This window comes from Notolabrus celidotus, chromosome 7, assembly GCF_009762535.1.
Source record: "Notolabrus celidotus isolate fNotCel1 chromosome 7, fNotCel1.pri, whole genome shotgun sequence".
NCBI classification, from domain to species: Eukaryota; Metazoa; Chordata; class Actinopteri; order Labriformes; family Labridae; genus Notolabrus; species Notolabrus celidotus.
This window is the reverse complement of record NC_048278.1, coordinates 38,144,890-38,157,975: the sequence shown is the minus strand read 5'-3', so window position 1 is coordinate 38,157,975 and position 13,086 is coordinate 38,144,890. Positions and strand designations below refer to the sequence as shown.

Sequence of the window (13,086 nt, the reverse complement as noted above, 5' to 3'; positions counted from 1 at the left end):
ATAGGCTGGGTGCGGCTGTCACTCTGACTCAGCTCCCTCCCTCTGCTGGGGCTCCAGGTTGACCTCTGACTAGAGTTAAATATAAAACAGGCCTCAAACTGAGATTTTAATCAAAGAAAGTCAAATAAAATAAGGTTTTTGAATATGTGGCTTTATTGTAGATGCTTTAATGACATGAACATGATCATTTTGACTAAATATACCATGAATAAAATGCTAGTTCACAGCTAAGTTTCACTAAAGTTGAATGTCCCATCCATCCATCCAGTATCTTGACAGCTTATGGGTCACATGGGGGCTGGAGCCTATCCCAGCTGGCTTCAGGCGGAAGGCAGGGTACACCCTGGACAGGTCGCCAGAGACAGACAACCATTCACACACACACACCAATTTAGAGTGATCAATCAACCTGGTGAGCATGTTTTTGGATTGTGGGAGGAAGCCGGAGTAACCAGAGAGAACCAACGCATGCACAAGGAGAACATGCAAACTCCACACCGAACAGGGACCTGCCCAGCCGGGGATTCAAACCAGGAACCTTCTAGCTGTGATGGATGGATGGATGGATCAATGGATGGATGGATGGATGGATGGTTCAATGGATAGATGGTTTGTTGGATGGACAGATGGATGGGTGGATGGATGCATGGTTCGATGGATTGATGGATGGATGGATGGTTGGTTGGATGGATTGATGGATGGTTCGATGGATGGATGGATGGATGGATGGATGGATGGATGGATGGATGGATGGATGGTTGGTGGATGGATGGATGGATGGATGGATGGATGGATGGATGGATGATGGATGGATGGTTGGTTGGATGGATGGATGGATGGATGGATGGATGGATGGATGGATGGATGGATGGATGGATGGATGGATGGATGGCTGGATGGATGGATGGAACAGAAGTATCATTGCTGTATTTACATTGCCCCTTCATGATTATCAAACTTTGATGGAAGACATTTTCGTGATGGTGAAAAAAAAAGCACATGTGAAAAACAAAATCATTAATGATGACTCAATCTGTGCTTTTCCTAGTAACAGTTCAGTGATCACATAATGACATGCAACCGCACACCTGTCAGTCGTAATGCAAAATAATGTTGAAACCTAACGACACCTGAGGTTAAAAATATCCTATTAAACATCCTTATGTGCACAATATTTACAATAAAACATAACATCTAGTCATGATTGGAATAAAAGGCTTCCTCTTCTTCATCACGCTGTAAGGTGACATCACTCCCCTGCTTCCTGCTGTTTGGTGTCGACGTCGTGCTCGCTGTCCTCTGAGTAGTTCTCGTGATCGTCCGAGTAGTGGTAACTGTCGTCTGAGTAGCGTCGATCCTCTCTGCGGTCGTCCCGGTCTGAGTGCGGACTGCCGGCGTCCTCTCGGTCACGGTAGTGCGACGACGCCTCGTCACTCCCTCCTTCCCTTTCCTTCGGATCTTCCTCTGAGTCTTCGTCATCCAAGAAGACTTTCCTGTAGAGGACAGGTTCGTGTCCAGCATCTGTCTCATCTTGGTCACTGAAAAGAAGAACACAAGACCGCAAACATGACGTCACTCTGACAAAAACAAAAGGCGTCGTTTGGGGGAGGGGTCAGGGGGTCGATGTGTTGTCAGGTGTGTAGGTGACCGACTAACGTAAGTGTAAAGTCAACCATGCAGACCCAACATCAAGACAGGATTAGATCCAGTCCCATCTTCCAGACAGGACTCAGTCTGATCTCCTCCTTATCCACCATGAGCAGAGCACTTTGCAGCATTTAGCAAGTTACAGTGGAGAGGACAAACTTCCTTTAACAGGCAGAAACCTCCAGCAGGACCAGACTCATGTTAGACACACATCTGCTGAGACCGTGTTGGAGAGAGGGATAGAGGGAGATGAAGAGAGAGAGAGAGAGATGATAGTCTTTACCTCGGTCTTCTGCTGGACGATGATGAGTCTTTGAGTGTGGATCCGGATTTTCCCGCCTTGCTGCTGATGAACTCTTCAGTCACGTCACATCCGTGCAGGGCGTCCGTGTAGCGCTTCTCTGCCACCTGTTTGGCATTCCTCTGTTATCAAAGCACATTTACAAGGTGGAGTCAGCGGGACACAACACTCTCAGGTCCTCCTACACTGTTGGGCTGCTGCAAATTATACCAGAACCAACTAAGTTTGAAGAGTACGCTTCTTTCCTAGAGACCTTCCCTCACTCTCTACCCCTAACTGTTTCTGTCTCTCTTCAGCTGTCCTATCAAATAAAGGCAAAATTTAGTCTTCTCTAAACCCACCGTGAATGTGTCTCTCCCGGTGTTCCGGTTTTAAAAGTGACCCTGTAAACTGGAGACCTTCAGCTGAACGTGTCAGTGTTTGTGGAGTTTACACAGCTGTTGAAACACAGAGGGAGTTCCTGGGAATGCAAACTAGTTTAGTTTTTATTAAGATTTCAAAATATCCTCATCAGATATTTAATGATGGTCTAAAGACGTTTATGAGGGATGCATCCGGCTGAGAGTCTCCAGTTAACAGGGTTGCTGTTTAAACCAAAACACCGGCCGATCTCTGCGATCACGGCTTTTTGAGTTCAAAAGGATTTTAAAGCCGTGTTGAAACGTCTTTGCTACTCGCGCTTATCTCCTCTCACGTGTTGATTCAGTGAATCCATCTGTGATGAAATATAGCACCATCTAAAACAGCCCAGCTGAGTCTCTTCATGCTAACAGGCTAACTATTGTGTTGCTCAGAATGATACCTGCCTGTCCGTCTGCTTCTATGGTGTCGATTCCTCTTTGTGTTACTGCCCTCTACTGGTCTGGTGGTGTAGTGCATTTACTTTTTCTTTCTCCATACGTCACTGGCCTGATTTACACAATCTACCCGGGACTTCAGCCCGCGGTCGAAACGCAGACAACAATGGGGGCACAGGAACCTTTTAGTTCAGGGGAAAGTAGTTCTGGGGTCTAAAAGACCCCAGGACTCTTGGTTGAAATGCACCTTAATCGAGAGAGGTCACACGGTCTATAAGTGTTGATTTTGCTCACCTGTGCAACCTGCTCCAACAGCAGCGGCCTCCCCTTCACCCTCTGCTTCATCTCCTTAATCTCCTGCTGGTACTCCCTCTTGCGCTGACGCTCCTGTTTCCTGCGAGGGGACAAAGAATGACTTATCTTCCTCCAGCACCAACAACAGCTGGGCTCACGGTGCGGTCCTGCCGGTTTAAAGCGTACCTGAACTCCTTGAGCTTGTTGTGCTGCGTCTGCGAGAGCGCCTGGTGGGGGTCGTTGGCCTGGGCGCGTTTCACCACCACCCTCTGCAGCTTCTTCTCCCTCTGCCTCTGCCCCTCCCTACGCCGCTCCTCCTCCTCCTCGGCCTTCTTCCTCTGCTCCAGGACCTTTCTACTCAGGGAGACAATGTGGTCACAGATGCAGGAAGGGTTGGACAGAGTGGGGACTTGGGGAAGGATAAGGGCTATGGGGGGGCTGAACACTTTGGAGTGGGTGTGGAGGATGCTGGGAGAAGGAGTTCCTTTGGAGGGGGGACACGGGGCACGTTGAGGTCTTTGTGTTGGAACAAGAAACTAGAGTTCTGAGGTTCTTAACATCTCGACTAGAATGGTGGAAGACTTTGGAGCCCTTAAACGGTACCTCACGGCCTCATGTCTCTTCTTTGTGGCGTCTGTGACTTTGGTGGGCAGGACCTCCAGGCTGCCGGAGAGTGACGAGCAGAGGCTGGAGTTCGGCGTCCGAGCTGACCCGGGGCTGATGTGCGGCCATCGTATCAACCGAGGGCTACCTTGCTCCTTCTCGATGTCGGCCAGGATGCGATCCCGGTGCGAGGGGATCTGTGACGTCCTCAGCTCAAAGGGTTCACATGCGGTGGTGGGTCTCACCTCTTTCTGCTTCTCCAGGTGTTTCTTGAATCGTCTGTAACTGGCGTCGAAGTCCGGCACCTCCTTGTTGATTTGGGGTGTATGGGAGAAGTCGTCCGCCCCTCCGGCTGCTCCGCCGTCTTTGTTCTTCTTGCGGTCGCTGAGTCGTCGTGCGAGCATGCTGGGAGGCATCGCAGAGCTGTGCAGCATCTCCTGAGCTCTCATCTGGATCTTGATGGACCGGTACAGCTGCTCCTCCTTCATGTGCTCCCCTGATGCTGCTGCGTACACAGACCTGGGCACGGGCTTGGCCTTGAAGGGTTTGGTTTTGTCCTGCTCCAATTGTTGAGTCTGACGCAGCTGTTTCTGCTCCTTCTTCAGCCGCTCCCTCTCCAGGAAGCTGAAAGGCTTCTGGGTGCTCCGATGAGGCTGATCCTCTCGCTCTCTCAGGGACTTGCGCCGCTCCTGGTTCTTCTCCTGCAGCTCCTCATAAAGCGGGAGGTGAACGTGAGCTGGTACTGGGCTCGCTCTGAACTTCCTCTGGCACTCTGTCAGTTCCTCCAGCTGTCGCCTCAGGTCTGCGTTCTCCAGCTCAATCTCTGAGCGCGTCTTTACGCCGTGCTTCCTCCTCTCGGCCTCTCGCAGCATCATGCGGAAAGGTTTGGGTATAGTCACTCTGTGTTTGAGGAGATCCTGCTCCCTGTCTCTGTGCCCGGACCTCTTCTTTCCTTTCCCTCTCTGGTCGGAGGGCAGGCTGTGCACCGAGGAGGAGGACAGGCAGCGGTTGTGAGGGGACAGTTTGAAGTCCTGCCACATGTTCTTGATGTGTTCTTTGGGAGAGAACAGCAGACCTTTCTCCACGTAGTTACTGGCAGCTTCATCTTCTTCGTCGGAGGAGTCGGACTGTCCCGAGCCTCTCCTGAGCTCAAACGCTGAGTACGACTTCCTCAGACGACGAGAAGCTGCGGGGCTGCTGTTCGTCCACATGAGCCTAAAAGAAAACATCAATAACTGTTATTATTATGAAGCACTAGCTATCAGAATCTAGTGCTGTCCTTTCTGTCCTGAGAGACAGAGACAAACAATGTTGAGGAGGCCTTAAAGAGACAGTAGCTTCAGATTTGGGGTCCAAAATACACGGTCAAGTTTCATAATTTGTTGATTTACAGGGAGAGCTATGACTCTGTAGCTTGGCAACAGCGGAGTAGGCTTCCAGAATGCTTGGGAGGCCTTAAAGAGACAGTAGCTGAAATTAAGCGTTTAAGATTTGGGGTCCAAAATACACGGTCAAGTTTAATAATTTGTCGTTTTACATGGGGGAAACTTGACTTTGTAGCTTGGCATCAATGGAGAAGGCTTCTGAAATGCTGGGTTCTTGAGTGCCTGGAAGGCCTTAAAGAGACAGTGGCTGAAATTAAGTGTTAAATATGTGGGGTCCAAAATAGACAGTCTTTTTTCATGATTTGTCATTTTGAATAGAGAGACACGACTCTGTAGCACAGCAACAGTGGAGGAGGCTTCCAGAGTCCTGGGTTGCGGAAGGCCATAAAGAGACAGGAGCTGAAATTAAATGTTTCAGATTAGGGGTTTAAAACATACGGCCATAGTTCCGAATTTGCTCCTTTTAAATAGGGAAACTTGAATTGGTGGCACAGCAACAGTGGAGAAGACTTCCAGAGTGCTGGGGAGGCCTTAAAGAGACAGTAGCTGAAATGAGGCATTTAAGATTTTGGGTCTAAAACATACAGCCATATTTATTAAACTTGACTTTGTAGTACAGCAACAGTGGAGAAGGCTTCCAGAGTGCTGGGTTCTGGAATACTGGGGAGGCCTTAAATACCTCTTTTTTCAACCAACATGAACCGGGTTGTATTTCAGGGCTGGTGCTCGCGCTGGTTCGGAGCTGGTTGCCCGAGCCCGTGGAAGAGGCACGTCATGACGTCAGATTTACATGACCGCTCTTCCCAGCAGCTCTAGCGCAAACTTTCCCTCACAACAACAACGATGGCAGACAACGACAACTTGTCTCCTCAGCCGACCACTGCTCTGCCTTGGAATCTATTAGTCTCTTTTATTGTTTCACTGCAGGACGATGGAGGAAACACGTTTGGTTTGTGTTTTTGATCACAGCAATCCCGCCCCTGATGTAAGCGGTTCACGGTTCTAGACCAGGAAAGAGTTGGAGCCGATCTGGAACCAGATTACCCGGGCGGGAGCCGGTTTACTCACAGTCCAAACATGAAAACTCAATTGAGCGCCGGCTCCGAACCGGCCCTGAAACTGCCTCGGTCGAAAAGAAGGGGTAAAAGAAACAGTGGCTGAAATTAAGCACTTCAGATTTGGTGTCCCAAAAAATACGGCCATATTTTATAATTTTGTCTGTTTAAATAGAGAAACACAGGTTGACTCAAAGAGCAGGACTTTGTTGCATGGGGGAAAAAGAAGAGGGGGTTCTGGAGTGTTGGGTTCTGTAGTGTTTTGATGCTCCTTAAAGAGGCAGTAGCTGAATTGAAGCGGTTCAGTTGGAGGCTGATATAAGGGTTTACAGAGCTCCTACAGAACTATCAGAGAGAGGATATAAAGCCTGAAACCAGCATAATGCCACCTCTTTGAGTTTCATCCAAAGTGCCGTACAGATACAGTCTGAGTGGTAGATTTGAGTCTTAATGTAGCGCCCCCTATAGGCAAAGTAAAGTAAGATTGTGGATTCCCATATTTTGTTGTGTCAAGCGTTAAAGACACAAAGGCATTGAGAAAACCCTGACCCCTACCTGTGCCCCGTCTCCAGCGTTGCCATGTCCAGAGGCTCCATGGACTTGAGCTGCAGCTTCCTCCGGTACATGCTCTCCAGCTCGGCCATGGTGCGGAGGTGAGCCCTCTTCAGCTCCTCCAGCTTGCTGTAGTACTCCTCGTTGGAGAAGAAGATCTCGCTCAGGTCCAGGCGGTCTCCTCCTGCTGCTGCTCTGAAGTCCGTCAACATGAGAGGAGCGTCCTTCCCCAGACGGTCCTCATCGCAGTAATCAGAGCCCGAGTCCTCGTACTCCAGCTGAAAAGGCCACGAGTAATTTAAATCTCATTTTCTAATCAGTGATCACTTTCTGTCCAAATCTGAAGCGGGGAAGTCGCCTCGACTGATTCAACAGAACATGACCTCATGTGTGCTCTGTTGAACTTTTTCATGCTTTCTTTATAAAGTTTGATGAAGCCTTCAACATATGTGTTTGTTTTATGCATATTTTTTACTGCCAGGCCTCCTGGAGCAGAGCCACCCTGCTCAGCAGCACCCAGTCTCCTCCAGGACTAAGCCTATTACCCTGCTGCAGCCGTGACGTGGGCCATATGGTGAAGCACAAAAGGAAGGCTTACCACCAAAGAGCTCAGCACACACACACACACACACACACACCTTGCATCATGTCAGGTGTCAGGTGTTTGTCACAAACATCCCTGAAACTGAAAAACTGCAGAGGGGAGGAGAGCAGACGAGGGGTAATTAATTGTTTGGGATTATGAACCCAATGTGGCGTCCTGTAAGCTTTTCAAGACAGAAGTCCAAAAATAGTCCTGCCAACAAATTATACGGGTCAAATGCTTTCCACCACGCAGACTGACCTGGAACTGTCAGCAGGACCAGATCAGGGACCGAGTCTGTGTTAACCTAAAACATTAAAACACGTCTATTAAAACAGAATTTTAATTTCAAAGGGAGGGAAACAAAACTTTAAAATACTTCTATTAAAGCAGAAATGTACAATTAAAGGAGGGAAACAAAACATTTAAAGGGTTTTTTATAATTCAGCTGTTTTTGGATATACAGGGAACTAATTTCAAGTGAGTGTTTTTGTGGTTTTAACACAAAGTGGATGTTTAAAATTAAATGTATTGGTTGAATATATTTTACAGCACTATAAAGGTGCAAAAAACTGCATTTAAAATCACATTAAAGCAGTTTTAATGGCATAAAGTCAAAGTAAAGTTGTTTTTTCAGCATTAATCTTCATAGTTTGGTGTTAAAACAACAAAAATAAATAAACATTAAAGTTATATTAAAACAGAAATGTACTATTAAAGAAGAGGGGAAAAAAACATTTAAAGGGTTTATAATAATTCAGCTATTTTTGGATATACAGGGAACAAATTTAAAGTGAGTTTTTTGCAGTTTTAACAAAAAGTGGATGTTTAAAATTAAATGTATTGCTTCAATATATTTTATGTCGTTAAAAAAGAGCAGAAAACTCCCTTTTAAAGCATATTAAAGCAGTTTTAATGGCATAAAGTCGAAGTAAAGTTGTTTTTTCAGCATTAATCTTCATAGTTAAGTGGTAAAACAACAAAAATAAATAAACATTAAAGTTATAATAAAACAGAAATGTACTATTAAAGGAAGGGACACAAAACATTTAAAGGGTTTTTTATAATTCAGCTATTTTTGGATATACAGGGAACTAATTTAAAGTGAGTTTTCTTGTGGTTTTAACACAAGGTGGATGTTTAAAATTAAATGTATTGCTTGAATATATTTTACAGCATTAGAAAGGAGCAAAAAAATCCATTTAAAATCACATTAAAGCAGTTTTAATGGCGTAAAGTCAAATTAAAGTTGTTTTTTCAGCATTAATCTTCATAGTTTGGTGTAAAAACAACATAAATAAATAAATATTAAAGTTATAATAAAGTATTTTCCTCTTGTTGTCTCATATCTGTCTGTTATTCTGCATTAAGTAAGGTTTTAAGTTGAACTGTCCTGAACCTGGTTGTAACGGTCGAGCTGAAGCGTCACGTCACTCTTGTGTCTAACCGCCGCCATCTTGGATCCACCTCCTCCCTCAGTTGCCGGTCTTACCTCCTTCTCGTAGTCCCGGTTGTCGGTGTACGGCAGGACCAGGACCCGCTCCCTCTCGTAGGAGGCTAGCGGCGCCTTGGTGTGCGGGTCCACCGGGGTCTTCAGGCACGAGGTGACCAGGACGTTGGTCCTGTGCGGGTCGGACATGTCAGTCCGCTTCAGGTCCTGGTCTGGGTCTGGTCTTGAAGTTAAACGAGGTTATAAAAGTGTCGCTGTCCGCGTGCTGAAACTCTGGGTGCGTATCCAAGCTGCAGGTTGGCTCCTTAGCAACGGGGCCAAGCTTGGGTGGGGCGGAAGTGACGTCATGGGGCGGGAGAATAAAATTAGTTTTTTTTTTCTTTAACTTAAAATTTAGTATTTTTCATCACAAAAACACAGAAACAATAACTAAATTAACATTGAATAATAACTAAAAAATATACACTACCAGACAAAAGTTTGTAAACACCTTCTCATTCAAGGGTTTGTATTTATTTTAATTATTGTAAACACTGTAGATTAATACCAAACACATCAAAACTATAAAAGAACATATATGGAATTATTAAATTTTTAAAAAGTGTTAAACAAAGCAGAATATGTTTTATATTTTAGATTCTGTAAAGTAGCCCCCTTTTTCCTTCATGACAGCTTTGCACACTCTTGGTATTCTCTCAGTCTGCTTCATGAAGTGGTCTCCTGGAATGGGTTCTCTCAGTCTGCTTCATGAAGGGGTCTCCTGGAATGGTTTTTAATTAACATGAGCCTTGTCAAGAGTTCATTTGTAGAATGACTTTCCTTCTTAATGTGTTTGAGACCATCAGTTGTGTTGTTCAGAGGTAGGGTTAGTACATAATGGATAGTCCTATTTGACTACTGTTGTAATCCAGATTATGGCAAAACCAGATTATTTCATAGTTTTGATGTCTTCAGTATTAATCTACAATGTGGAAAATAATTAAAATAAATAAAAACCATTGAATGAGAAGGTGTGTCCAAACTTTAGACTGGTAATACTTAATACTTGAGTACTGAATCCACACCCAAGAAATTAAGCTGATGCTGAAGTGTTAAAATTTGCAGTTCCTCGAGTGTCCGCTAGAGCAGGGGCTCTCAAACTTTTTGGAGCCAGTGACCCCTTACAGGTGAGAAAATTGTCCAAGGACCCCCTCATAATTGTAACACAGATTAAACACATCAGTGATGTCATGATCAAAAGCTGCGGCTCTGAGAGTCGATGCTTTATAGTGAATCACATCCAGAGAGCCGGCTCCCAGTTTGTTCCTTTCCCTGCTTAGCTCTCTCAGTGCTCAGCCCCAGCTCTGCTCACAGCAGAACTTTGTTTTGATTGGTCAGCATGGCGGCCATGCGGCCAATCACATGTGAGGATATAGGATACAGGTGATGGAGGGGAGGCTGTGTATCGTGGCTTCATCTGTTCCTTCTGAGAGGGTTAGGGTTAGGGTTCTTCTCAAAGACCGTGCAATTACTCACTGAGAGGAGAAACCGGATCAGACCATCCAAGCCCACCATGAGGACATTAATAATGTTTGCTCCAGTTTGGTTCTGGTTCTGTTTACTTGAGTTTGTTCTGGTTCTGGTTCTGTTTGCTTAACTTGGTTCTGGTTCTGTTTGCTTAACTTGGTTCTGGTTCTGGTTCTGTTTGCTTGAGTTTGGTTCTGGTTCTGTTTGTTTGAGTTCGGTTCTGGTTCGGTTCTGGCTCAGGTTCGGTTCTGGTTACGGTTCGGTTCGGTTTGGTTCTGGTTCTGGTTCAGGTTCAGTTCTGGTACGGTTCTGGTTCGGTTCTGGTTCAGGTTCGGTTCTGATTCGGATCGGTTCTGATTCGGTTCGGTTCTGATTCAGTTCTGGTTCTGGTTCAGGTTCGGTTCAGTTCTGGTTCGGTTCTGGTTCGGTTCTGGTTCGGTTCTGGTTCGGTTCTGGTTCGGTTCTGGTCTGCTTGGGTACTGGTTGGGTTTGCTTGAGTTTGATTCTGGTTCTGCTTACCTAACCCTAACCCTAAGCCTAACCCTAAGCCTAACCCTAATCCTAACCCTAACCCTAACCCTAACCCTAACCCTAATCCTAACCGTAACCCTAATCCTAACCCTAACCCTAACCCTAACCCTAATCCTAACCCTAATCTTAACCCTAACCCTAATCCTAACCCAATCCCTAACCCTAATCTTAACCCTAACCATAACCCTAACCCTAACCCTAACCTTAACCCTAACCCTAACCCTAACCCTAATCTTAACCCTAACCCTAACCCTAACCCTAACCCTAACCCTAATCTTAACCCTAACCCTAACCCTAATCCTAACCCTAATCTTAACCCTAACCCTAACCCTAACCCTAATCTTAACCCTAACCCTAACCCTAATCCTAACCCTAACCCTAACCCTAACCCTAACCCTAATCTTAACCCTAACCCTAACCCTAACCCTAATCTTAACCCTAACCCTAATCCTAACCCTAACCCTAATCTTAACCCTAACCCTAATCTTAACCCTAACCCTAACCCTAATCCTAACCCTAACCCTAACCCTAATCCTAACCCTAACCCTAATCTTAACCCTAACCCTAACCCTAATCTTAACCCTAACCCTAACCCTAATCCTAACCCTAACCCTAACCCTAAGCCTAACCCTAATCCTAACCCTAATCCTAACCCTAATCCTAATCTTAACCCTAACCCTAATCCTAACCCTAATCCTAACCCTAACCCTAATCTTAACCCTAACCCTAACCCTAATCCTAACCCTAACCCTAATCTTAACCCTAACCCTAACCCTAACCCTAACCCTAATCCTAACCCTAATCTTAACCCTAATCCTAACTCTTACCCTAATCCTAACCCTAATCCTAACCCTAACCCTAATCTTAACCCTAACCCTAACCCTAACCCTAATCCTAACCCTAACCCTAACCCTAATCCTAACCCTAACCCTAATCTTAACCCTAACCCTAACCCTAATCTTAACCCTAACCCTAACCCTAATCCTAACCCTAATCTTAACCCTAACCCTAATCCTAACCCTATACCTAACCCTAATCCTAACCCTAATCCTAACCCTAATCCTAACCGTAACCCTAATCCTAACCCTAACCCTAACCCTAATCCTAACCCTAATCTTAACCCTAACCCTAATCCTAACCCTAATCCTAACCCTAACCCTAACCCTAATCTTAACCCTAACCCTAACCCTAACCTTAACCCTAACCCTAACCCTAATCTTAACCCTAACCCTAACCCTAACCCTAACCCTAACCTTAACCCTAACCCTAACCCTAATCTTAACCCTAACCCTAACCCTAATCCTAACCCTAATCTTAACCCTAACCCTAACCCTAACCCTAATCTTAACCCTAACCCTAACCCTCATCCTAACCCTAACCCTAACCCTAACCCTAATCTTAACCCTAACCCTAACCCTAATCTTAACCCTAATCTTAACCCTAACCCTAACCCTAACCCTAACCCTAACCCTAATCTTAACCCTAACCCTAACCCTAATCTTAACCCTAACCCTAATCTTAACCCTAACCCTAATCCTAACCCTAACCCTAACCCTAACCCTAATCTTAACCCTAATCATAACCCTAACCCTAACCCTAACCCTAATCATAACCCTAACCCTAACCCTAATCATAATCATAATCTTAACCCTAACCCTAATCTTAACCCTAACCCTAATCCTAACCCTAACCCCTTTATTTACAATATTTAATTAATATTTTACCAGTATTTTAAAGTGTCTCAGAATAAGACAGGAATGATAACAATTAGTATTTTTTCACCCAAAAAAATATTTCTGCACTAATACATTTCATGTCAACTTCTTCATTTGAGATATATTCACCTTAATCTGAGTTGTATTATAGCAGCACTTCTCTAGGTTTAAGACCATCTTGTTCTTGAAATAAGATGACAAAGTTGAATTGTCTCATGTTGAGATCTAATGTCTTCTCATAGTGAGCTGGATATACTAATATTCAGTCATGTTGTTCTTTAGGAGAAGACAGCTCTGCTCTAAAGGAGCTGTTTCATTGTGTGCATGGAGTTTGAGGAGGAAGATTTATATCTGATTTAAAGAGACAGTGTCTGAAAACTGAAACCCACCCTTAAAAAAACAAATTCTCTTTCTTTCTTTTATCACCTGAGTTGTTTTCTGATAGATTGTTCAATAAAAGTAATTTCCTCAAATCAAGTAAAGTGTTTGTATTAAATCAAGATTATCCATCTTCTACAAATAAGATCTCAGCTTGAAAAATATGTGAAATGTTAAATAAACCTTGTTTCTTCTAAATTACGACTCAAAACAAGATCATTTCAAGATTGTTTGAACAAGATATTTAAGATGTAAAGTACTTGTGAAGTAAATGTATCTTAAATTAAGT

The 13,086-nt window shown here is 44.7% G+C and overlaps 1 protein-coding gene across 1 annotated transcript; it reads right to left on the bottom strand.

Annotated features, from left to right (window-relative positions):
- Positions 1-134: 134 nt before the first annotated feature.
- Positions 135-8,994, bottom strand: fam161a (FAM161 centrosomal protein A). Its single transcript, XM_034687440.1, has 6 exons — positions 8,710-8,994; positions 6,638-6,912; positions 3,226-4,857; positions 3,040-3,139; positions 1,931-2,070; positions 135-1,538 (listed from the first exon to the last, which is right to left on the bottom strand). The coding sequence occupies exons 1-3, from the start codon at positions 8,854-8,856 to the stop codon at positions 3,576-3,578; spliced, it is 1,704 nt and encodes a 567-aa protein (XP_034543331.1). The 5' UTR covers positions 8,857-8,994; the 3' UTR covers positions 135-1,538; positions 1,931-2,070; positions 3,040-3,139; positions 3,226-3,575.
- Positions 8,995-13,086: the final 4,092 nt, after the last annotated feature.

What these genes read in the sequence shown, in the direction of transcription:
- fam161a (XM_034687440.1), bottom strand. Translation starts at nt 8,856, where the DNA reads ATGTCCGACCCGCACAGGACCAACGTCCTGGTCACCTCGTGCCTGAAG. An exon ending in ACCGGGACTACGAGAAGGAG is followed by an intron (nt 6,913 to 8,709) that starts GTAAGACCGGCA and finishes TGGCCTTTTCAG; the next exon opens with CTGGAGTACGAGGACTCGGG. An exon ending in ACGCTGGAGACGGGGCACAG is followed by an intron (nt 4,858 to 6,637) that starts GTAGGGGTCAGG and finishes GTTTTCTTTTAG; the next exon opens with GCTCATGTGGACGAACAGCA.